The 25,049-nt window shown below is 39.7% G+C and overlaps 1 protein-coding gene across 5 annotated transcripts in view; it reads right to left on the bottom strand.

Annotated features, from left to right (window-relative positions):
• The window catches only part of Gmds (GDP-mannose 4, 6-dehydratase), a 526,680-nt gene that overhangs the window by 112,216 nt on the left and 389,415 nt on the right, over positions 1-25,049 (bottom strand). For all 5 annotated transcript variants that reach the window (XM_063276183.1, XM_039095494.2, NM_001039606.1 and 2 more), the window contains one exon: positions 2,453-2,571. In XM_063276183.1, the coding sequence (XP_063132253.1) occupies positions 2,453-2,571 (119 nt within the window). The remainder of the gene's footprint in view (positions 1-2,452; positions 2,572-25,049) is intronic.

The raw sequence follows: 25,049 nt of genomic DNA, 5'->3' as shown, positions 1-25,049 counted from the left end.
AACCATAAATAAAAAAAATTAAAAGCTGCAGTCTAGTTTCCTATATTTCAACATGGCCAAATACATAATTCTTTCATGTTTTTAAAAAAATCTTGAAAAAATAGTTTATCTGCACTTTAAAAAGTTAATGTATTACCACATCACACACAAACTCTATACCCAAATATACCACACAAAAGAACTGAAGGCAGGACCAACACAGACATTTATGAATTAACATTTACATTAATATTGTTGACCATAGCTTACAAAGTAAAAAGAAATCAGGGGTCCAGAAACAGAGGAATGGAAAACAAAATATGACCTATAGCAACAATGTAATAGTATTCAGTCATTTTGCCCTTAAGAAAAAGAATCTTGCTAGCTATGTAGCTCAGAATGGTTTGTACCTCTAGTATTCCTGGTATCTTACTGAGTTGAGGGATTACAGGCTTATGCTACTACACCTAGCTATTGCCAGTCTTAAAAAAAAAAGAGAAAGAATCAGAAAGACAATGAACCACTACCACATAGCTGAAATTTTAAAGCATTATGATAAGTGCCAGGAGCTGTCTCTAACAAGCAAATTCATGGAGATGGACAGTGAGTAGAAGTTACCAGGTACCAGGGGAGAAGGAGAATGAAGAGGAATTATGGTTTTCATTGTTTAGTGTGATGGAAAAGTTTGGAAAATGGATAGTGGTGATGGTCATAAAACACTGTGAATGTAATAAATATCATTAAACTGTAAAATAATTCTCTGTAGGAATTTATCACATAGTTTGCATATTCCAAAAAAAAAAAAAACCCTGTGTAATGCTGCAAGCATGAGTGGTTCATGGTGCTACACTGGTGAGTCTGTACGAAGGACAGCATACTAATTACTAGTACACAGATGGGATCGGAAGGCTAGATGGAAGTAACATGTCAGTCTGGGTTTCCAGGAATTGGTAGCTTATTATGTTTATGTAAGAGAGTGTCATTATTTGTAGGAAATACACACAACTACAGGATGACAGAGTATCAAGTCATAGTTATTCTTAATGGCCCAGGGAAAAGAAAAGTATAACACATGTGGTTAGAGATTTTTAAAATATAAAACAAAAGCTAGGCAGTGATGGTGCACACCTCTAATTCCAGCACACAGGAGGCAGAGGCAGATGGATAGATCTCTTGAGTTTGAGGCTAGCCTGTTCTACAAGCTCCAAAATAGCCAGTGCTAGAGAGAAATGCTATGTCAAAAAAATCAACTCTAGAGCTCTCCGCCCCTCTTATGCTGTGGGGCGACCTGGGTGAGGGAGAGGTGCCCTCTCCTGTTCCCCCTTACCAGTTGTGGCAGGAAGCTGAGCTGACTCTAGGTCACCGAAATGGGAGAGCTGGCTTTGCCCCTCACCAGCTGTAATTCTCAGGATAGCAGGCTCTGCACCAACCCTGGGCAGCACGGTAGATCTGGCCACAGTGGCGGAGCTAAGGCAAGCCATCCCAAGGACCGAGAGCAGGAGAGCTGAACTTGCCCTCTGACAACTTCAGCATTGGGTGAGCTAGCCAGGGAGGTGCTGGAGAGCTCGCCCTGATGGTGCAGGTTCACTAACTCAGCTATCTCCTGAGCCCAGATCCAGGACTTTGAGTTGGCCCACCACAATATTGACCCAATCTGTGACCTGCTGGAGCCCATGAAAGAGCAGGTCCTGCAGATCCAAAGCTGCTGGATCTCTATGACACAAGGCAACCACAGGATATCTAAGAGGAGTCCTTCTAAGGATCCAGTATAGATTATCTAGCAGAAGAAAGAAGCTTAGAAATAGATCGATGACTCATCTGAATAAACATAATGCAAGTAAAAATGTGTAGACAAAAGGGTGTAGTGCTACCCACTGTTACACATTAGAGCTTCCACGACAAGAATATTTTATTATTTTAATTTGTGGAGGGCGTTGTAAGGGCAGAGGGTAATACAAAGGTAAGGTGAATAGGGTTGGAGTACATGGTGTGAAATTCACAAAGACTCAAAAAAAAGGTTAAAAATTATATATATGAAAGTATTAAAGAATATTGAGTATGTCTTCATATTAGTCTTATAAAAGGATAAAATTAGCTGTAGTAAAGTCTTATTCAACATATAGTCTAGAGAGAAAGAAGTAAAGTTATGTGAGAGTTAGACTTAATAATCACTGTGGTAATGTAATATTATCAAAGCACATAACTGAATATAGAAGTATATAGTTTGAAAATGAGTATTAACTTAATGCAGTATTCTAATTACTCTAATTTACTTACCATAAATTTTAAATTGAAGTAAATCTTGAGAAGACTGGGTTTAGAAGCTGATAAAGATTTGACACACTAACTGCAGTTGGGTTTGAGACATAAAGAACCTCCTGAATTGCCTTATAAGAGACTGAGAGGGGGGATCGGAAGCATGAACAATAAATGCTTGGAGAGTGAGCAGTGAGCGACCAGCGGGTATACTTACACAATGGTTTTTCCAATGTGCATGAATGATTTTTCAACAAATTCACGGACACTGTGAACTTCCCCAGTAGCTATGACAAAGTCCTCCGGCTCATCATTTTGCAACATCAGCCACATAGCCTGGAGAAAAAGAAGCGAAGTCATGTGAGACTTACACCTAGTGATAACTGTGGGAATGTAAAATTAATCAAAGCACATAACTGAATATAAAAGTATATAGTTTAAAAATGAGTATTAAGTTAATACAGTATTCTAATTACTCAAGATGTTTCTTATAATTTAATGTACATTAGAAAAACCTGAGAAACATCTTGGTGTAAATGCTTGGCCCCAGGCACAGAGTCTAAGGACTTTTATTTTCAGCAGATTAGGAGATTTGTGCACAACAGGTTAAGAGGAAATGTTGATCAACAGCCAGTGAATAACCTTTGTATAGATTATTATGCAAGAATAATGTTCTTCATGTTACAGATGGCAGGCAAGGAAAAAAGTCTTTCCAACAGATTAAGTCCTTAAAAGTAAAACTCCACTTTCTAACATTGGTGAGAGCTCAGCAGTCAAAAAGAAACAAAAATAACTAAGAGAGAAACAGTCACATAATAGGAACTATTAGCATTTTAACAAGTTGTCAACAGAGTTCAGCCTTCATACTACGACAGGAATGGACATATTGAGAGTTAGAGAAGACGGTTGGCACAAATGAAGCAGCATTTTGAACCATGGACTAGGAGAAACCACTACAGTGTGACTCTATTTGCTTAGAAAAACATTTATCAGTAGCATGTAGGTCTATAGCTTCCATAAGTTACCTATCAATTATATAGGATCTATGTCTGTCTGTCTATCTATCTATCTATCTATCTATCTATCTATCTATCTATCTATCTATCTATCTATCCATCTATCTATTTATCTATGAATTGATCTGTCTGTCTGTCTAGGATACAGCTTAGGGCCAGGAGACAAGGCTTAATGCTTCAGACTACTTGCTGCTCACCTAGAATACTGAAATTCAACTCCCAGAATTCACGTCAGGCAGTACCAAGTGCTTCAGGGATCTGACCTCTCTATCAGACATGGGCAACTGCACTCATGCACATGCACACACAAACACACCTAAAATATTCTTGTAGCTGTGTTGGAGACCTCTGCTATTAAGCTCACAGTCCACCATGTCTAGATAGTTCTCTCAGCTTGGTGCAAATTGGAAGACTCCCCCTTTCAGCAAGGCTTTCCTTTCTCTTCCTGGCCTTGGTTGAGAGTATCTCTAAGTACATATGCCTGACCTTTGTCAGGACGGCCCTGTGCAGAGATTTCAATAAGCACTGTGTGACTCAGCATACAAGTCCCCATCTAGCTTCTCATCCACATAATAATTAGGTACCAAGTTATGGCAAATCAGCATCTCCACCCACCCTTAAGAGCCCTTATATACTCTACCCATGAAACAATAAAGCAGAGCTGTCTCTCTGAAGCTGTCTCAGGAAATCCTGTAGTCGTCATAGCTGTCCAAACCCTGCATGCCACTTCTCCCTCCACCATCATGGGACAGTGGTCAACAACCTCCAAGGAGAAGGGAGACCCACATTGCTGGACTCTGACAAGAACATGTTCATGTTTCTTTAGAAAAGACCCCAGCGATGCTGGACATATAGTTCAGTGGAACAGTTCACGCTCTGGGTTTCATCTCTAACAAATGTGCACCCACCCCAAATCTGAAAAAAAAAGTCTTCATTATTATTACTCAGAGTTGAAATAAACAAAATAGAACCTGTATTTCACTGTGAGATAATCACAGAGACATGCTTACATAGCACCTGTTCTAACTCAAAGAGAACAACCTCAGTCCTGTCGACTGCTGGAAGAGCGGAAACTAGTTTCCCAGACCAGTGAGCTAGCCCAGTTTCTCTTTAAAAATCTCACTATACGTTTAATTCCTGTCTGTCTGTCTGTCTACCTAGCTATCTATACACAAACCTTTTAATAAAGAAAACTTTCTTTTCTTTGAAATTATTTCTATGGGTAATGCCTCTGGTTCACTCTTGTTTTACATCATATTTGTGTTTTGAGGAAAACAACAATTCAGGCAGTTTTCCATACCTTGTAGCACATTTGGATAGAGCAATGGAAATGATTTTGACTTCAAGTCAGTGATACTCTATAAAGACATTGGCAGAACCAACTGTCTAGTGAGGAACAGACACATAGTAGACTATGCTCTCCTCAAATTCTTGATCCTCCTGCCTCAGCCTCCTAAGTTCTGGGACATATCACTATTCTTAGCTAAATAGTTTTATTCATGTTTATGAAATAGCTATAGTTTCATTTTATATTAAATGATCATGGTAAATAAAGTGAGTCAGAATACTTTTTAAGTATTATACTGCAATTACCATGATTAAAAAAAATAATCCATTGTTTCAAAGGCACAAAATACAAACTGCCAGCTCATGGTGGCCACAGGACTTGTTTACTAATAAGTACTGAGGGCCAATAGAAAGAGTAGAGAAGAACTTCTTGGAATGGGCATTAAAGCATCCATACATGTCCACCTGGGGTTCTTCTTAGATTCTGCTTGATTATGCTCCTCATATACTGTAATATATGCTTTCTCCTAATTTGTCTCAGAAAGATGACCTCTGCTCCCATGATCTGGACCAGAGTCCTGAGTCTAGCTGCTGGGATGAGATCTTGCTGCCTCACTGGGCTCCCTGTGAACCAACTGCCCAATGCACTGGTGGACTACCCAGGATCAAGCTGCCTTTTAGTGCCTATCACTACCAAAGCAACCCTTTACCCTCAGCATGCCAAGGCACAGACATGTCTGATGGAATGTGAGCACACACTCAGACACACAAAGAGACAGGCAGGCAGGCACGCACGCATGCACGTGCACACGCGCGCGCGCGCGCGCACACACACACACACACACACACACACACACACACACACACACTATTCATGCTTTGGCTTTTGCCAAACTATTTCTAGAGTTTTAGGAAAAAATATATTTCTACCTAGAATTACTGTTTGAATAGTTGTGTGAGGAATTAGATCTTAACAGAGTAAATACAATCAAGTGTGTTTGACTCAAATTTCAATTCTAAAAATATATCATTCTTGATAGACATTTCAGTACCACTGAGTTGATTTTTTTCCCTTCAAATATCCTGTGGGGTCTTTTTGTTTTTTTCATGTGGAAGGAAATGAAAGCTTAGTAGAAATGAAAGGACAAGTGTGGTTTCTGGTCACATGAGGCAAGACTAGGTTGGACTTGTATATTCCTGGCAGGAATGGAGATCAGTAGGAGCCTCTTGCTTGCATGAGAGTCAGAGCCAAGAGTCTGCTCTTTTCTTTCCATCAGACTATCTGGGGCCTTTGACCTATCAATTTCTAGGCATTTCCTCTACGGCTCATACTGTGCCAGACTCCAGTCTGGGAATGGGAGGGAAAGGATATACAATTTCAGATCTATTTGTTATTGCTAAAGAGTTTACTGGTTTTAACAGAGGGAAAGGGCTTTGTTTAAATTTCCACAGAGCATAATTAATGATTATTGACTAGTAAATGAAGAACAGGTGACACTCTCGATTAGAAGATAAACGATTCTGTGTTCTGGTGTGATAATGGGTTAGTAATTTGCCACAAAGCCGAGGCCCAGTGCATCCCCTCCTAATGCCAGATCATGTCCAGGAAACAAAGGCTCCAGTGTGAGGAGGACACAGCCTCACCTCCGTGTTCAGCTGCACACATTGATCTGCTCCATTTGTTTTCTGATGGATGGCACAACCAAGGCAAGAGTTCACCCATTCTCACCTTCCTGTTCACATGTGGGACCATACGACCCATGACAGGATGGGCCACAGGCTGTGAGCAAATTGCCACACAGTTCTGGCTTCTGCAGGCAGAAGCAGTCTTAAGGTTATATGCTTTAGATGTCAGTGTTCTCTTTTGTCTCTCAAGAATCAAAGAGGAAAAGTGGGGATCATCCTGTATTCTTTTGGTGCCCTTTGAGAATGTGACAGACTTAGCCACTTGTCTTGACCTGATTATCAGCCCAAACACACACAGACAGACAGCCTCCTTCCCTGCCCCCATCTCTTTTTCTCTCTCCCTCCTGATTTTTCATCTATCCCACAGGGAGGAAAGCAACTTCCTTAAGGGATGTACCAGAACAAGATTCTTCTCCATGAAAATGTCCTTCATTGAGAAGAGAAAAAAAATCAGTTTCCAACTACACCTCAAATTTATTTTTCATTAAAGGCTTGTGAGGTTAAGGGAAATCTGACATTTGACAGCCAAGTTAAGATGGGTGTAGATTAGATATCATATTTGTAATATGCTTATAACTATATAGCTAACTTATCTGTTTTCAAAATCTAATTTAGTGTAATAAAAAACTTTACATTCTAAAGTTTCAAACAAAATTACCCACTCATAGCCTTCTGTTCAGCTCTTTAAGTAATAAACATGAATACAAGAGTCTCAGGAGGTCTTGGTGAGAAGTCAGTCTTCCTTGCTCACTAAGTTACCAGCTCTAGTCGCTGTTCACAGTGGCCCAGTGAAGGAGAACACCCTAAGTTCATCACCACAGACGACTGACTACACTGATTCCATGCATGCCTTTTGGGGTATGATGTGTGTTTGTCTTAAAAATCTGAATTCTACAATTGCTTCCACTTTGTCATTAATCTCCACTTCAGTATCCAGGCCACAAACACTTATTAACTGAGTTGGCACCCATGAATAACAGGATTGGTTAATCAAGGTGATGTTTAACTATGTGTATTTATTTGACTACCGTTTTCTTTCTTTCTTTTTTTTTTTAAAGCATGGCATTTTTCTGCTTATGTGCTATTTTTATTTGTTACGTGGGTATGTATGTGCTAATTGTCATAAAAATGTGTATATGTATACACTTATACATAATACAGAGAAGAAAATTTAGGAAATAATTGTAATAGAGATCATCAAAGCTGGAGATACAGCTCAATATAAAGCATTTGCACACCACATACAAGACCATGGATTTACTCTTCAGTAAGAAAAAAAGAAATCAAACCGAACCAACAGACAACGTACAAACCAACTAAACAAAAATCTATGATAAAACAATGATTTAAAAAACATAATTTTGGGGGGGCAGTGGTGGTTTATACCTTTAATCCCAGCACCTGGGAGGCAGAGGCAGGTCTGTCTCTGACTAGCCAGCCTGTTTAGGGAGGGAGTTCCAGGACAACCAGGGCTATATAAAGAAACTCTGTCTTGAACAACAATAACAAGAAACCAAACTAACCAAACCAAACCACCCGTACACACACAAACAATAAAAAAAGAAGAAAAAAGAAAAAGAATAAATTTGAGCAAATGAACAGGTAAACTTTGAAGCACAGGATGCTACCTGAAACTTCTCTTGTGTACACTTTATAGTTACACTTTACTTCATGCAAGGTTTTTTTTTTAAATGAGAGCCTGGTAGTCCCAGTTGGCACCTCAATGGATATAAGATAGGCCAAGCCTTAGGCTCCATGTAATTCATGTTAGATGTTAGGTGAGTTTCAGGATTAGCCCAGGAGGATCCCTCTACTACAACGTATTTGTTTTTGTGTAGGCACTCATGAAGTCAGGGCTGCCCTCAACCACACTATGTGGCTTAAGATGACTACGAACTCTTGATTCTCCTTGCTTCTTCCTCCCAAGTGCTGGAATTGTAGCTATGTACCATCATGCCTACCACTTTGACATTTCTGGAAAATTAAATCCAAAAACCCAACTAAGAGAAATAAAAAACAATGTTAACAAAAGCAAGTAGCATAAAACAGCCTAGCATGATGGCCCTCGCAATTGATTCATGGGCAAAACCAATGGCATAAGACAAACTCCGTCGAGAAAAGGTCTTTTCAATATTTTAAAGATACAGTTACTCAGCAGGAAGAACTAATAGATAAGAAATTATTAAGATCAACAATTAGTAAGTGGGACCTTATGAAATTGAAAAACTTCTGTAAGGCAAAGAACAATGTCATTTGAACAAAGCAGCAGCGTACAGATTAGGAAAAGATTTTTACAAACTACACATGTGATAGAAAACTGATATCCAAAATACATACAGAACTCAAGAAACTAGATAGGAAAAAAATAAATACCAACCCAAATAATTCAATTGAAAAATATCTAGAGTATAGATCTAAACAGAGAACTCTCAATAGAGGAAATTCAAATGGCTGAGAATACTTCAAGAAACGTTCAACATCCATCATCATCAGGAATTGCAAATCAAAACAACTGATATTTCAGCTTATATCTGTTGGAATGGTTAAGGTCGGTAACACAAGTGACAGCTCAAGCTGGTGAGGATATGGAATAAGGAGAACACTCATCGTTGTTTGAGAAATTATCAACTTATACAGCACTGTGGAAATCAGTGTAGCGGTTCTTCAGAAAGATGGGAATTGATCTATTAAAGTCCAGCTATACCACTGTGGTAGTTTGAATGAAAATGATCCCATAGGCTTATAGGAACTGGAACTACTAGAAGGTGTTGTCTTGGTGGAGTAGGTGGGTGTTGTTGGAGGAATTGTGTGGTTGGGAGGGAGGGGTTTGAGGTCTCAGATGTTCAAGCCTCTCCAGTATGTCACTGTTTCTTCTTGCACACTGTGGATTCAGATGTAGAACTCTCGGCTCCTTCTCCGGCCAGCCACAATGATAATGGGCCAAACCTATAAAACTATAAGCCATCTTCATTCAAACGTGCTGTGGTCATGGTGTCTCTTTACAGCAATAGAAACTCTAAGTAAGACAACCACCCTTGGGAATGCAATGAAAGGTGCTTCACCATACCACAAAGGACACTTGCTCAACCATGTTTGTTGCTGTTCTATTCACGATAGCAGTTTTTTTTTTAAATCATGAAATTTTCAGGTATATGAAGGGAACTAGAAAAAAAATCATGCCAACAGACATAACACAGATCCAAAAGATGTATGTGACATCTTTATTATAAATAAATTATAAATAATTATTAGTCATAAGCAGATGATAACCAAGCTACAGTGTGTAGACCCAGAGAGATTAGGTATAAAGGAAGGGCCTAGAATTCATTTCAGGAATGTATGGAAAACTAGTATAGTGGAAACTTCCTAAAATATATGAAGGTGATCATAATGAAGTCTCCATAAAGGGCAAACAGGTTATCTCTTGTCCCCTTCCCATTTTTTGATGGCCTTTCACTAACAATATATATTCTGACCCTGCCTTATTATAGCAAATTCCAAGATTTTAGTGAATTTTTATCTCTCCTAACTATAACACAAAACCTGCAAGAGCCTTGTGTGTCTTGATCATTGAGTAATTTTTCCTGGGCTACATGCATTTCCATCAGGCAAGCAGATCCCAGTTACTCCGGCTAATAGAACAGGGCATCCTTAGTTAACAGAATTTACTTATCTCCATTCAACTCTGAATATATTTGACCTCTTCTACTTGTTCCATTTCTTTTCTAGACATGTCTACTATGCATATGTTGTATCCTCTTTGTTCTCCCTCCAGCTTGTAGCTTCTCCTATCTAATCAGCTTTTGCCTGTTTTCTCTTGTCATTTCATCTGAGTTCCTCAACCTGTTCATTTGATTGTTTTCAGTAATATTTCAATTTTGCTGTGAACGTGACTTTAATTTCTTTCTTAAATTTTTTCTCTTCCATAGTGTCCATGATTAATGCCAGCTTGTTTTTTGTTTGTTTTTTGTTTTTTTAAATCTTTTTTTATAGAAACACAGAACTTAGTGAACTGACTCTGTGTCTGTCTGTCTGTCTGTCCCCCCACCCCCCGTGTGTGTATGTGTGTGTGTGTTTCCCATTAAATTTAATGATATCTGCCCCACATTCAGTTGTATCTTATAATTCAAGTTGTGGCCAATTTCACTGTTATAATACAGTTGGTTACCTTTTCTTAACATGACTTATATTGTTCTTTGTTTTTGAATGTTTCAAGGAAAGAATACTGAATTCAAATAATTCAGTTGTTGAAATGTGATATTTCTTTCTTCATATTCATTTTAAAGTATAACGTCTTAAAAGATTAAGGCAATGTCACAGACTGGCTCAGTGTTCAATGCACATACTGGAATGAGTATGGAGTGGATTACCCTTCGTTATTTAAAGCAGCTTTGTGGCTCACACTTGCAGTTCTAATATTGGAGAAGTAGAGACATAAGGATCAGGAATTCAAGATAATACTTGACTACAAAGTTGTAAATAAAATAAATATAATATATTTAACACTATACATATACTAATATACTATATATATATTTAACATTATATATAGTATAGATAAAAGATACTCCTTTCAGAAGCCACAGGTTGTCAAATAAAAAGATCAGTGTTAGATGTGGGATACCCCTCCTGGATTTGATGGTTAGGGTATCCAGGAGATCTCCCCAACAACACAGATTAGTCCCACTGCTCTTAGTTGTCCACTGGAAGTTGATAGTAAAAGCCTATTGTTCCAGACAACAACTACCCAGGTATATTGCATTGGTATCAACCAGGAAGCTTTCTCCCTGCTCACTAGCTTTCATGGTCCCAGAAGGTGCTGTGTCATCTACTGGTGTGGAGTGGGGGCAATCAACAGTCTCACCTAGTTTTAAATCCTGTGAACTACAATAATGACCAGCTGTAGCAAGATTAAGTATAATATTGGAACAATGATATGGGGGTTACCAGACACATTCTGACTGAGTTTGATGCCTATTCTACAGAAGGAGAAATATGGCTGACACCATAAATATAGCCAAGAGCCCATGGTCATGGAGCTCACAGGCCCTATGGTGTGAGCCTACTAATGGAGATAGATATGAAAATTCATATCTCTACAGATTATCACAGCTTTCATATCTCATGAGAGAAGTTTCTTTGTTCAGTGGACATTGGATAGTGCAGAAAATCCCAACTGATCAACTACAGAGTGTAAATGTCAGTGGAATGTTCAGCTACAAATGAGATATCTATATTATCAAGGAAAGTAGGGTGGAGAAGAGCCAGAGATTAGGAGGACTGAAGTGAAACAGTGTCTTCTGGACATGACATGGACTCGCAGCAGCTATGGTTACCCACACAAGACCAAGCTTGTCAACCTTCCAGCATGGAGTGGGGAAAGGCTCATCCACCCTATCCCTAACTAAGATGTTACTAACAATGGATGGCTTCTGGGGGAAGGTTTTCTTTAAGGGTGTGGCCCTCAATAGTTCTACCATGTATTGTGTATGACTCCACAGCTAGGAATATATGGGCAGCATAAACTCGACTTAGTGGGTCATTAAAAAAATAGAACACAAAGTGTGAATAGTCTGAAAATACGTAATTTTTAAAGAATTAATAAATATATCAATTAAAATATTTTGTACATATCTCGAAAAACATTGGAGGGACAATGTTATATTTTAAGTTTTAATTATTGTGTGTGTTTAAGAGACCCATAACAAAAATGCCTCCAACCTGCAAGCCCCACTTGCCCAAGGACAGACAACTCCCTAGCATGCTAGGAGCTGTTGTCCATGTAAGATAATAAGCCACATGCTCTCACTTCAGTAAACATTCTATGCCCTAACTGCATAGGATGGGCTTGGGGGAGGTATATAGGCAGCAACTATGTCAAGATGTATGCTTGTTTCTGACTGGACAATGGCTGGAAGGACACAGCCTTGTGGATTTTGCCTTTATAAGCCCCTGACTAATGTAATTCAGTGCATACTCTGGGAATAGCAGGTCCATTGTCCTGGCCAGTATTTAATAAAGCTTGTTTTGAATTTGGCTCAAAAATTGTGGTAGTAGTCTTGTGCTCACCCAGTGGAATCAACAATTTCTTTAAATACTTTTGGTTTGCTGTTAATAGGGAAGCTTTAAATATAAACACAATTGAGATGGTATTTAACACATGTAGTTGAATCTGTGAATAATTTCCATGGTATTTCTAATTAAAACTGTCAGGTTTAAAACAGTGATATGGAAAAGAACCCGAGTGGAAAATAAACCTGAAAATAAATGTTAAACTGATCGATTGTGGCTACACTAAACCAAAACATAGTGACTTCTATTTTTTTTTTTTTGTTTTTGTTTTTTGTTGTTTGTTTGTTTTGTTTCCCAGAACTTCTGGAGGGCTCAAGGACAGGCTCACTCGACTCCTGGTGATGTAGGGAAGGTGGCTCAGGATCTGGGTGCTCGGTATTACTTTCACTCGGGACTCCTCATGGTCATTTTTCACTGATATGATCTCTCACCCTTTACCAGCCTGGCCCAAGCTTCTTTACATGGTTACCATTCCTAGGACGGTAAACAGAGCTGAAGACTTTTAAAAGGCTTGTTTTAGAAGCTGCTATCACTTTCGATGCAAGCTTTTGGTAACAGTTAGTTTGCTATCAAATATAAGAGTAAATAGGGTTTCTTTTCTTATTTTCTTAAAGTCATATTGCAAAACAATGTGCAGGATGGATGGGGTTATTACATCTATTTCTAGAAAAATCTACCACAACAGAGTATTGTGTGAGTATTGTAATGCTGCATGGATGTTTAGGTATTGCAGCAAAATCCTATAGCTGTGTGTATTTGTTTGAGACAGAGTCTCAGGATGGCCCAGAACTCTTCATGTAGCCCAAGATGTCCTAGTACTGAATGCTCTGGCTCCTTGTGACATCACAGGAATGGATTGTCACTCCTGCCTCTACACTTTCAGTTTCTATGCACAGTTCTAAATATACCCTTAACTGTCCAATCTTTGGTTTAGATGATGGAAAACTAATTCAAAGACGGGAACCTGGGATGTAGAAGCTCACTTTCAGGTCACTATAATTTGACAAATGTTTTAACTTGGCCCTAACATCACTACTGTCACAATAATCTTCCCAGAAGCAGTTGTTTCCTGGAGCATACCCAGCCACCTACCTCAGCCAGGTGTTTCCAATTACCTGCTCCCACTCAAATACTCCGGTAAGCCATTCTAGAATTAGTGTGTGGCTCTGGAGGGATGATATGGAAGCCCTAGGAATGATGGAGGAACTTTCTTTACACATATGAGCAACTGACTGACTACCTCCCGACTCTTAGCTTCTAGCTGTGCTAGTCTTCTAATCCATTTGCCTTCCAATGACCATACTCATCACATCTGTCCACTCCCCGGAATCTGACCTTGATATTCTAACTTCTGGGTTGATTCTACATTCCTTTTAATAGATCCTGGTATTGCCATGGGACTTCTTTCCAGTAAACAAACAAATAACAACAAAATACAAAAAAAACCCTATTACATATGCTAATAAGGGAAGATCAGCTTAACAATAAAGGGGTTAAAGTTTTCTATCTGCCACAACACAAAAGAGAGGAAGCTAGCTTTAATTATTTTATTTGACTCAAAATAATACTTTATCCTGATACAAACAATATTCAGGTATTTTCTATGCCTTTATTATTGTCTAAATCTTTGCATTTATAGCATAGCTCAAATCAGAAGATCTCAGTGGCCACATGAGAGCATGTCATGCTGAGCAGTGCAAAGCAAAGAACAGGCTTCAGATGAAGGAAAGCTTTGACATACTACCCCAATCCTGCCTGTTTGTCCTGATGAGAGACTACAGGGCTTTGTGGAGGAAGAACACATGTGGAGAAATAGTCCTGCCTGTCCTCCATCTTCACTGACTGTGTCCACTTCCTGACTTCTGCACCCATTTCCTAAGTCATGTCAACCTAGGAAAGCTAATGGGCTTAAGAAATCGTATGTCCAGGTTCTCCTTTATTGGCAGTGGCATCTGCGTGCCTGCCTGAATTACTCAGAAAGAGGCAAGGATAGCACATACCCTATTTCCTACCTGAATACCTGTGATAAACGCATAAAGAACATTTATGGTTTTGGTGAAATGTCATAAAGATGGCAGAAATTCTAAAATTTTGGCATACTTCAAAATCATCTGGAAGACCAAAACAAATTGTTGGCTCTCTTTAGCCCAGGAGATTCTAACTGAAAGGAAGCCCTGGGTGGCTCCAGAGAGCATGCATTTGTAACAAGTTCACAAGAATACTGAAATGCTGCTCTGAATATACCCAGAGCTCTACTGGGGCAGATCTGGTACCAACCCACGTGGGATTCAATTCCAGTCTGCTGCTTGTAACTGATGGCAAGCTAATCTGACAACCAGTTAAAGACTATTTTTTATGAGGTTGTTATAAGAATAAATTAGCTAACATCAAAAGTGCAATTATGCCCAGGATATAGGAGTGCTCAAAAACTATTATTTATTATCAGGAGAAGGGTGATGAGAGTGATTATGCAGCTTGCGAGAATGACTGGTCCATCCCCATGACAAAACTCTTGTATCCATAAATGGCAAAGGGAAGGACAGCCTATTGGGTGGGGTGAGTTAAAATCTGAGTCAGTTAGTCAGAGCCACAGAATTTTATAGCTGGAAGGGGCCTCAGAGATATTCTCATTCAATCCAACTCATTCTAAAGATGAAGCAACTGAAACCAGAAAGACTAAGTGGCTTGCTTACAGTCACACACCTACTTCAGTGCAGAGCTGAGGCTGGAGCTTTCCGCTGCTCTACGCTAAAGCTACTTCCCAGAGAAAATGTCACACGGGAAGGTGAGGAACTGCTTCAGGCTGACCCAGACAGCAGACTACACAGTTATGACATTTATGGACTTCCTGTTAGGTGGTAGGCTCTGGAGATATCCCAGGAAGGGACAGACAGAGTAGATGCTGTGCCTGGGTTAGAGACTTTCAACACTTACATAGAAAAGACATAAACTCTTGATGGTGTCTGAGCCAGCAGTCCCGGCTCCTTTCTACAGCACCCTCCCACTAAGGCAGATTGACCCCACCCATTACTCCAGCTGAAGATGAATCAAAGGCAGCTGTCATTGAACCAGGTGACCTGTCACTGTGCTTCCTGACCAACCAACCTCCTTATAATGGATGGGAACCTGACAAATCTAGATCAACCACAGTTTCAAAGATGCCTGTATCAGACATAGTTACTGAGCCAGGTCAACAGGGCAGTATCCACTGAGGCTGCTGAAGCCTGGTCCCTACTGATGTGGAGGAAATGCTTGTCCAGGGGAAGAAAGCCCAGTACAAGGAGGAAACTTGTAAAAAGTAGAGGGGTCAATGAAGAGTGACAGAAGAAGATACCGCCATTGAGTAAAGAAGTTCTTACTTTCTGTGCCTCAGAAGTATCTCAAGGCTCCTATGACAAATCTCTTTCTGCTTTATTGAATTAGTTTCTGTTCTGTGTGCCAACAAACTCAGATGAAAACAGCCTCTAGCTGTCTTTATGAGCTATAGACTCGTGAGTCCAAGGACAAGTCACATATCTGCTCTGAGGGGTGAATGGAGGATTCAGTGGGGAAGCACCATGTACCTAGTGGGAACCCAATCCTATCCTGCCATGGAGGAGGTACCAGCATAAGAATAGGGGTGTCGTTCTTCAGTGTTACTGTCTGTCATCATCCTTCAGCCCCTGTGTAACAATAACAGCAACAGTGAGCACGGTTGGCTGCTATTTTAGTGATTGGAAATCTAGTGTCTCATTTGACTTGCTCACTGAAACTCTTCAAATATTTATCTCCAGAGAATTCAAGTACAAAAGTCACAAAGTACTAGTTCTCTTAAAAATACACTTGTGATCATTCTGCCTTTAACTTTATTTGATAAATTTGAAAATACCTACTATAATCAGTAGACAAGCTCTGTAAATATGGGTGGTCAAACCTTGGTACCTTCTGCTCCTCATGTGTCTGTTACAAGGATGTAGTCAGTCTGTAGATGTTGACTACAATGTTTTTGATCAACAGAGATAAAAAGGGAATCCATCTATATGTAAGAAAACATTGATCACAACAATTCTGTGTGAGAACAGTGATCCAGGAGAAATTACACATCATTCAGCCCACGCACACACACACACACACACACACACACACACACACACACACACACACAGAGAGAGAGAGAGAGAGAGAGAGAGAGAGAGAGAGAGAGAGAGAGAGAGATCCTCAATAAGGGCAAATCCATGCAAAACAAATCAAAACTGAAAAACAGAAGGGACCATTTTGTTCTTTAATATTTAAAATAAAAATAAAAAATTTGTTCTTATAATACAATTTTAAAAAGATACACAGTGGGTTAGGGGAGACTTTAAAGAATTTTAAGTATATATAACTATACAAAATCTAGAATAGCAAGCCTGTGATAAATTAGCATTATAAAAATATGTTCTCAAGTATTTGAAAACATTGAGATATCGAAAAATACTTTTAGGGAATCTTTAGAGAAATCTATAATTTATTCAACCCTGGGAAATTACTATATAGTTTTTTAGTGACTAAAATTTCAATAGTTTGGCTAGTATCAATGATTATTCAATGTTGTGATATATATATATATATATATAACATTATATATATAATTATATAACAGCAGGACCTAGGGAAATGTTAAAGATTGTGATCTAAGAGGACTCCTTTTTGTTAATATAACAAACTAACATTCATTTCATGTGAATGAACAAACAGTATTTTCATTGTTTTTTGAACATTATTTTAGTGTTGTACTTTTTCTGCTGTGTCAATGAGTGTTAAAATAATTGTTCCTTTAATATATAGAGCTTAGAGCTTTATTACTGATTTTCAGATGGTGGCTGGGGGCAAAAAACCAGAGATGATCCAGCTGAGAAATCTCACTAGTAATGAAAAGCAAGCATCTTTAACACAGTCAGTTTTCCTGACAGTTTTCCCCACTCAAGTATACAATGATTTATTTATCCTACAAATGCTGAGGGCAGGGCATAGAAAACTAAAAAGGACAAAACTAAAATCTTTATTTTCTTAAAAATGAAACAGAAAGTCAGTAAAAAGAATGCAAAAACTCCAAGATGAAGCTCTAAAACCTGTCTTTTAGCAGCAACAGAGACACACTAGTAGTTTTTCTAGTTAGCCTTTCTGCACTGTCACACACTTAACTGCTTGCTGTTCTATTTATCTCAGTTATCAAAGGTGAAATGCCCGTGAGCAGGTATTGGAAGTATTTCTTGTCATTTTTCTCTTCCCCGATGCTAATTATCTTGTCATTTGGTACTAACTGAAAAGACAAAATGCCCATTCTTTCTTTCCCAGAGGAAGGCTCTGGCTGATGGGTTACTCACGATGAAACTGCGGGCTGTACGCAGGCTGTGGTTGGGATAGCACAGCTCAGAGCTGGCTGCCAGGCAGGCTAGTGAAGGCCACGCTCATATATCGAGCAGCCAGACCAGCCTTTCAAGTCAAGTGTTGGCTTGTAGACACATCAGTTAATCAGCTATGAAATCACCACCACAATGTACTTATTGATCACACAGGGCTAATGACGCAACTCTTGGCCTGGAGAGGATGTGTGCTTCATTCTCTCAGCTTCCAACCTTCAGAGAAAGAGCACTTTGAGTAGTGTTTATGAAAGGCAGATACTAACTGTGATCTGAACCTTCCTGGGGAGCTGGGCCACAGACAGCCTTCCCGTGCGGCCCATTCACACTCACTGCTCTCAAAGAACTAGATGGTATTTGCACTACACTGCATCTTGGAGGAAAGTTTTCAGAAGGCCTCCAACTGTCAGGATTCAAACTAAATTTTAGTTCAATTTCTCTAGATTTTAGTATTTCTTTGAAATCTTAGGGAATGCTGATCATTTTATGAATGAATGTTATCATAGAGAATCAAGAAAGTTAAAAATCAGTATTTTTTAAGGCAGGCAATTTTGAAGTAGGTGTCTACTTGCCTCTGGACCATTGCCACACTTTTACTGCTCCTTCGAGTGAAGCAGCAGATACGCATGGTAATCACACTGCATACACTACTGTTTCCATAAACTTCCTTCTGATGCTGGAGAGGAAAAACAAAAGGTAGGTGAGAGTAACAAAAGGCTGCCAGGCCTGCTCTGAGGGTCTCCAAGGTAGGCCACGGGACTGTCAGAGCACAAGCCTGGTTGCCTTTCCAACTGACTGGCTCCAATATTCTGTCCCCTAGAATGGATCTGCTAAGCTGGAGTAACAAAGAATGAATTTGATTCTGAGTGCAGTAAGAGGATTGCACATAAGCCAGTGAATTAAGTCTTAAATATAACAACTTCCAGTAAATCGATTCTTCAAAGACACGGACATAGAGCCCCAGAGTCTCCCTGAGAGTAAGAAATCTGACTGTCTAGTGAGAAACGCTCCCTTCAGGGTAGTCCCCTTGCTCTCAGGCTGGGTTGCAGACTGTGCACAGACAGTGTGAGAACAAGCAAATTCAACTGAGTGACAGCACCACAATTGTTCCTTCCTTTCTATTTTCTTTCACATAGGTTGTCCTGTGTGTAACGAGCTCCAGGAGAAACAGAAATTAAAAAAAAAGAAGTAGAAGAATGAATTGTATTCCTACTAGTATAATGGACTGCGTGTTTGCTTAGGGGTATACAATGTGGGTGACAAGACATCCCAGTTGGCACCATGGTAGCTCCAAGATCTGCAAGGCAGTGGGAACCAGTTTTGCCTTCAGGACACATTACTGTCTCCCACTCAGTTTTAGTTTGGAACTTTGCTAGAACTATCATGGAAAGGGGCAGAGACTGACCATTTGCTTCGAAATATACACATTGCCCATTGCTGCACGGCTTAGAGAGAGGCACACTAGGAGCTGACGGCGACACCTGCTGGTGCTGCCCCTGCAACCCTCTGCCAATTGGAGGCTCTTAAGAGCCAACAAGAAAGGACAGGTACTCTAGTCCTAAGGATTCCCTCGCTCTACTTGGAGCATAGCTGCTCGGACTGGAGTTTAAGAGGTAAGAAAATGTGTTGATTTGTTTGAGATAATCTGGATCTCAGCAATAAAAGCAGTGTAGGCTGCTTAGGAAGCTTTTCTGTAATCACGAATGTACTTTTGTACCAGATAGAAGGTACTCTTTACACCTGTAAAAAGTCTTGGGCGAGGAAATGTGAAAACATGAACTCAAAACAAACTGTGGGTCTGGGGAGATGGCTTATTTGGTAAAGTACTTGCCATGCAGGCATAAGTACCTGAGCCCTTTTTCTGGCACCAACATGAAAAGCTAGGAATGGTGGCATGTGCTTGTAATACAAATGCTAGGGGTGGGAGCAGGAAACTTCGGGATCCCCAAGGCTCACTGGTAGCTAACTAGTGAGCTCTGGGTTCAGAGAGAGACTGCCTCAGAAAGACAGTCCCTGTGCAAAGCCACCCAATGTTGATCTCTGTACTTAACAACCCTCAGGGGGGAAGAAGAACCTAAAACTTGTAGAAGAGGTGTGAGCTGAGATGTGTTCATTTATTCAAATGCAGTACTTTTATAGGGAAATGGATGGACACGAAGGACACTCTCCTCATTGTTGTAGGAAGAACTCAGCTACACTTGTCCTCAGGTGGGCTGGTTTGCTTTATACTAGTTCTTTCACTTCAACTCTGATTTTCTTACAGGTTAGAGGGTTTTAGCTATCCCATCCAATAATACATGTAGAGCACTTTGTGATCTGCCACATGTTATTGCTATTATAAATGATAATATTATTGGAGAGAATTCCTGGGTTATTATCTGAGAGATCAGTATTCCATAATGATCCTCAAGATATGATGTGATAATTCCCTGGGATATTATCAAATCAAACATAGAAACACAGTACTTTTCAGAGTGCTAATTCTTTTAAAATGCATTTTAGAACAGAATCTGGACCTTCAACATCTCATCCTTAGGAATTTCTGACTCCTTGCTCCAAATGGGTAAGGTAGGAACATGCTTTGAAAAAAAAATCACAAACCCCTGGTGTGTTCTATCCCCCCTCCCTTCTCCCCCCACAGCCCCGTGTGTGTGTGTGTGTGTGTGTGTGTGTGTGTGTGTGTGTGTGTGTGTGTGTTATGTCTTTTATATGTAGGTTTCTGCTGTAATGGTGACCTGTGTTACTTATTGATAAATGACTTTCCTTTGTTAAAGACCATTTCTAAATAGAATTTAGATTTTAACAAAAATATATTTCCACCTTGATTTCTCAGTGTGGAAGAAAGATCTGTAAGTAGCATCTAAACAAAAGGTTGGGCAAAAGATTTAAAGAAATCAAACCCCTTAAAAGGCAGACAACCCATTACACCAAATTAAAATGTGACAAATAAACAAAACCTTTAAAAACGGATCCTAAGGTGCAGACTGTGCTGTGTGGAAGCAGACTGTGATGTCAGCATACCAGAACCTAAAGCCATCCTGTAGTCAACATCGTTTTCCTAATCATCTTGGCCTAAGTGCTTCCAAACTTTACTGTTTATTTTGGCAAACGGCCTCTTAGCTCCTCTCCTCTTCCTAGAGCTGGGATAGTGTTAACAAGGTTAGGTAGGAATACACCCCATTAATAGGCATTGAGAGCTGTGGTCTGAAATCCTTTCAAACAGATAAGAGGGCAACTGGGCAGCATGAACCTAGGAGAGAGCTGGGCTAAGCTTCCTAAGTGTTCTTTTGCTCTTAGCTTTGCTGAGAATAATCAGGAGGCTTGTCCCAACACTTTTTATAAGAAAAATCAAGTAAGATTCAGTCCATTGTATTTACAGATGGAGAAACTGAGCCATGCTTAGAAGTCTGACCTCCAACAGGGTCACATAGCGACTGAGCAGGAACACAAGGCAAATTTCCTGCTCCCTCGGCCAGTTTTCCACCCCTTCTACCCGTTGAAACGAAACAGCAGAAGCTTAGTTTTTGATAAGCAGTTCCATGAAAACACATTCTGTGCCAGATTCTCTCTGGTGCCCAAAGACACTCCCTGATGAGGGTAAGGGCTCACTGAGCCCTTTAACTCCTTCACACCCTGGTACAGGGCCTGGACAGCAGGAGAGCTAGAGGCCTTGGGAAGCCTTCTCTAAGATTCCATACAGAGCCCTTCCCTTCCTGTCCTGTACTCTATTACTAACGTCAAAGTCTGAGGTGTGAAACAAGCCCAGTCCCCTGATGAGTGCCTTGACACCCACCCCAAGCTGCACACTTTCTCACTGTGGTTAGATGCCTATGCTCTTTGAAAGTTATGTGGAATGGGAGGTGAGTGCCTGCAGCAAAGAACAAATTTTTGTCTTTTCAAAGAAATAAAAATGCTTGATTTTGTGATTCTGATGGTTCACTCTCTTCTTTTTCCCTTTCCTTCCCCCAGTCCCTTCTTTGGACAGAGAATGACTTTAGGAACGTAGGCTAATGACTTGGCATTGCTGGAGAACTTGTAAGAACTGCTGCATTTGTTTGGGCTTTAGGAAAGTGGGCTTCCTTTCCAGCTGGGGACATGCTCAGTGTCAGCATCCACACCTTTTGTCTTGGGAGCCAAGTGTCCTAGGTCAGATGGTGAAGAAGGAACACCTTCAGAGTCACAGTAGAAGGCAGCAAAGAAATGGGGTGCTTTATTTATGTCTCAGACTCTACTTTCTCCTGAACAAATTGCCTTGCTTTTTTTTTTAAGATTTTATTATTTATTTTTAATGTATGAATGCACTGTAGCTGTCTTCATGCACACTAGAAAAGAGCATCAAATCCCATTACAGATGGTTGTGAGCCACCATGCGGTTGCTGGGAATTGAACTCAGAACCTTAGGAAGAGCTTTGAAAAGTGACTTCTTACTTTTGCACAGAACCAGAGGATATGAGATGGGTCCAGCTACCCTGAGGTGGATCCCTTCCTGAGATGTAATCAGCTTGACTTTCCAGAAGGTTGTTCCCATAAAGGGAGTTGAATCAGCCTCGACAGAACGTCTGGTTACATGTAGTGTGTGCTGCCTTCTACCCTCCTTTAAAAAGAAAAAAACCAACAGGGTTATATTAGAAACAAAAATGTAAAACTATAACAACTGGCTGATGCCCTGACAGCAATGAAAGGTGAGAGCTGGGGCATTTCAGCAGTCTGGCCTTGTAGGAATTCCCTGAGAAGTTATTTCCTCTAAGGAATCTGTCTCAAATGTAAAGTTGAGCAGCGATGCACACCAACTTCTCATACCATCAGTTCAGTGAGCACAGAACTTTATCCAGGTTAGTAGAGTATTGATTTTTAGTTGTATTTATAGTATGACTGCATATTTAATAACAGCTGTTTCCCTATTTTTCTAAAATTCTTTATAGGAAGTAAAAACCATAAATGGGAATTTGATTTTAGAACTGGAAACATTTCCCAGACCCCTCTCCCAGTTTGTTAGATGCATAATAGAAAGCATTCTCTGCAGCATACATAATTATGAAACAACTGCTCATAGATGTCTTATGTAATACAAATGGTACTGTTAAGTTCTAACCTTGAAGAAAAAAAGTGCTTCCTATTTGAGAAGCTTAGATACTAGTTCATCTAAAGTCAGTTCAGAGTGTTTCAAAGAACAAAAGACAGCCAGGACTTAACTGGACTCTGCCCATCTTTTTAAATGTACTTCAGATAGCAGCAAAAGACGGAGATAGAATGTGCCTCAGCTGGACCTCCCTTGAATTCTTCTCTGAGCTGCCACTTCTCCATAGTCCCCGGACTGACCTCTGAGTCAAGCCAGATGGGACTGAGAGAGACGTCAAGTAAGTGCTGAAAAGGTGACTTGAGGCTCTGGCAGCTGAGTCTGGAGCTAGTTTCTTTGCAAACTCTCTGGGGGTTGCTGCTTTCCAATTTCTTAGGAATGTTTAATTCTCCTCATCCCTTCACTGCATCTCCTCTGGAGAGGTCAGGGAAGCCTGTGACATCCCCGGAGGGCACTGCCTAACTAAATTAGCATGAGATAACTTTGGACTCTCTCCCAAACATGAAAATACAAGGGAGGGAATTTCATTAAAAGCAGAAGACTAGGTGATCCAAGTTAATCCCAGCTTTAAGCTGCTGTAGCAATGCTGGTGTTTATATTTTGACTTTCCTGTGACAGTTCATTGATTGCAGTGCCATCCATGTGATATATGCAGTGACCACTGGTGGCAAAACGATCAGTGCAATAGAGGCATAAAGTGAATATACTGGTCTGAAAATAGGCATATGGGTTGTTTGTGTGTTACTTTATGGTGTTACTTTATGACGCAGAAGATCCAGAGGTCAAAAAAATAAACATTTCAGTACTTTGTTTAAATATCTTTAAAATCACAAAAGAGGAATGTTATACAGGTAATATGAGTCCTTAGTTTATATATGTGTGAAAACACAAAATATCTATTGTCAACTTAGGAAGGCATAAAATACCATGGGGCAATCCTTTCTGTTAAATCTAGAAATATTTGAAAGAATACATTGTAAATACTTAAAATGACAACACAATGAGATACGTATAAAACTAGTGATTTTATCACTTGCTTCTAAAATTTTAAAAACTCTATTTAAAAAATTTGAGATAACTATATCATTTCCCCTTTCTTTTCCTCCCTCTAAACCCTTCCACATACACTTCCTTGTTTTCATTCAAATTCATGGCCTCTTTTTCTTTAATCCTTGTTGTTGTTGTTGTTGTGTGTGTGTGTTCCTAAGTTCATAAATACAACCTGCTCAGTCAATATAATGTTAGTTGTATGTATATGCTTCTCGGGCCCACCATTTGGTATTGGATAACCAATTGGCATGATCTTCTGTCAGAGAGACTATTTCTCCTGCACTCACCATTTTTAGTTGTCTGTAGTTCTTTGTCTAGGGTCGAGGCCTCAAGCGTTTCCCCTTTCTGCATCTGCTTTGTCTATTGATATCAATCTTGTTCAGCTCATGCTTTGACAGTCGGCTTGGTTTGGCTTTGTGGGTGTAGCTACTGACATTTCTAGGAGACACAATCTCACAGCAAACTATGGTTTCTCTGCTTCTTATAATCCTTCAGCCCCTCTTCTGAGACAATCCCTGAGCATTAGGTACAGGGGTTGTGCGGTAGATGTATCTTTGGGACTGGGCTTCATAATTCTGCATTCTAACAATTTTACTTTCGGATGTAGCAGTTGTCCACAAGAGCAGAGAATACACATTTGTATGTGTTTCTTGGATTTTCATCTACTAAGGAAATACTCTGTATATTTTTTTAATGAAGAGAGGTGTTCTTTATTAGCTGCTGTCTCATTGTATGTTTTGCTTGGTTTTCCAGTAGGCTAACCTTCCTCTAAAGAGTGGCCCCATAGCCGTGAGAATATGGGTAACACAAACCGGAAACAATAGACTATGGAAAAAACAAGAGGGCAGTGAGGTGAGAGGAATGGGGAGTATGATCAAAATACATTATATGCAATATATTCTCAAAAAATAATAAAAATATTATATTAAAAACCGTGAGGGCTATACATTTTTTAATTGAATAAAAAAACCTTTCCATTCTATTCAAAAACATCTTGTTCCTTTTGCATATTTGTAATTTGTGATTACTGAGCACCAGTATTTACCTACTGATAATTTATAGACTAAAAGAAATGTGCTTGGATTTTTCAATTTTGTAAAGTTTTAGATATTTTCCACTTAAAACATGTGAGAGAGAGAGTAGTTTGTGTGTGTGTGAGTGTGAGTGTGTGAGTGTGAGTGTGTGTGAGCGTGAGTGTGTGAGTGTGAGTGTGAGTGTGTGAGTGTGTGTGAGTGTGAGTGTGTG

This window comes from Rattus norvegicus, chromosome 17, assembly GCF_036323735.1.
Source record: "Rattus norvegicus strain BN/NHsdMcwi chromosome 17, GRCr8, whole genome shotgun sequence".
In the NCBI taxonomy this organism is placed as follows: domain Eukaryota; kingdom Metazoa; phylum Chordata; class Mammalia; order Rodentia; family Muridae; genus Rattus; species Rattus norvegicus.
The sequence above is the reverse complement of the archived record's forward strand: the minus strand, read 5'-3'. Positions and strand labels throughout refer to the sequence as shown.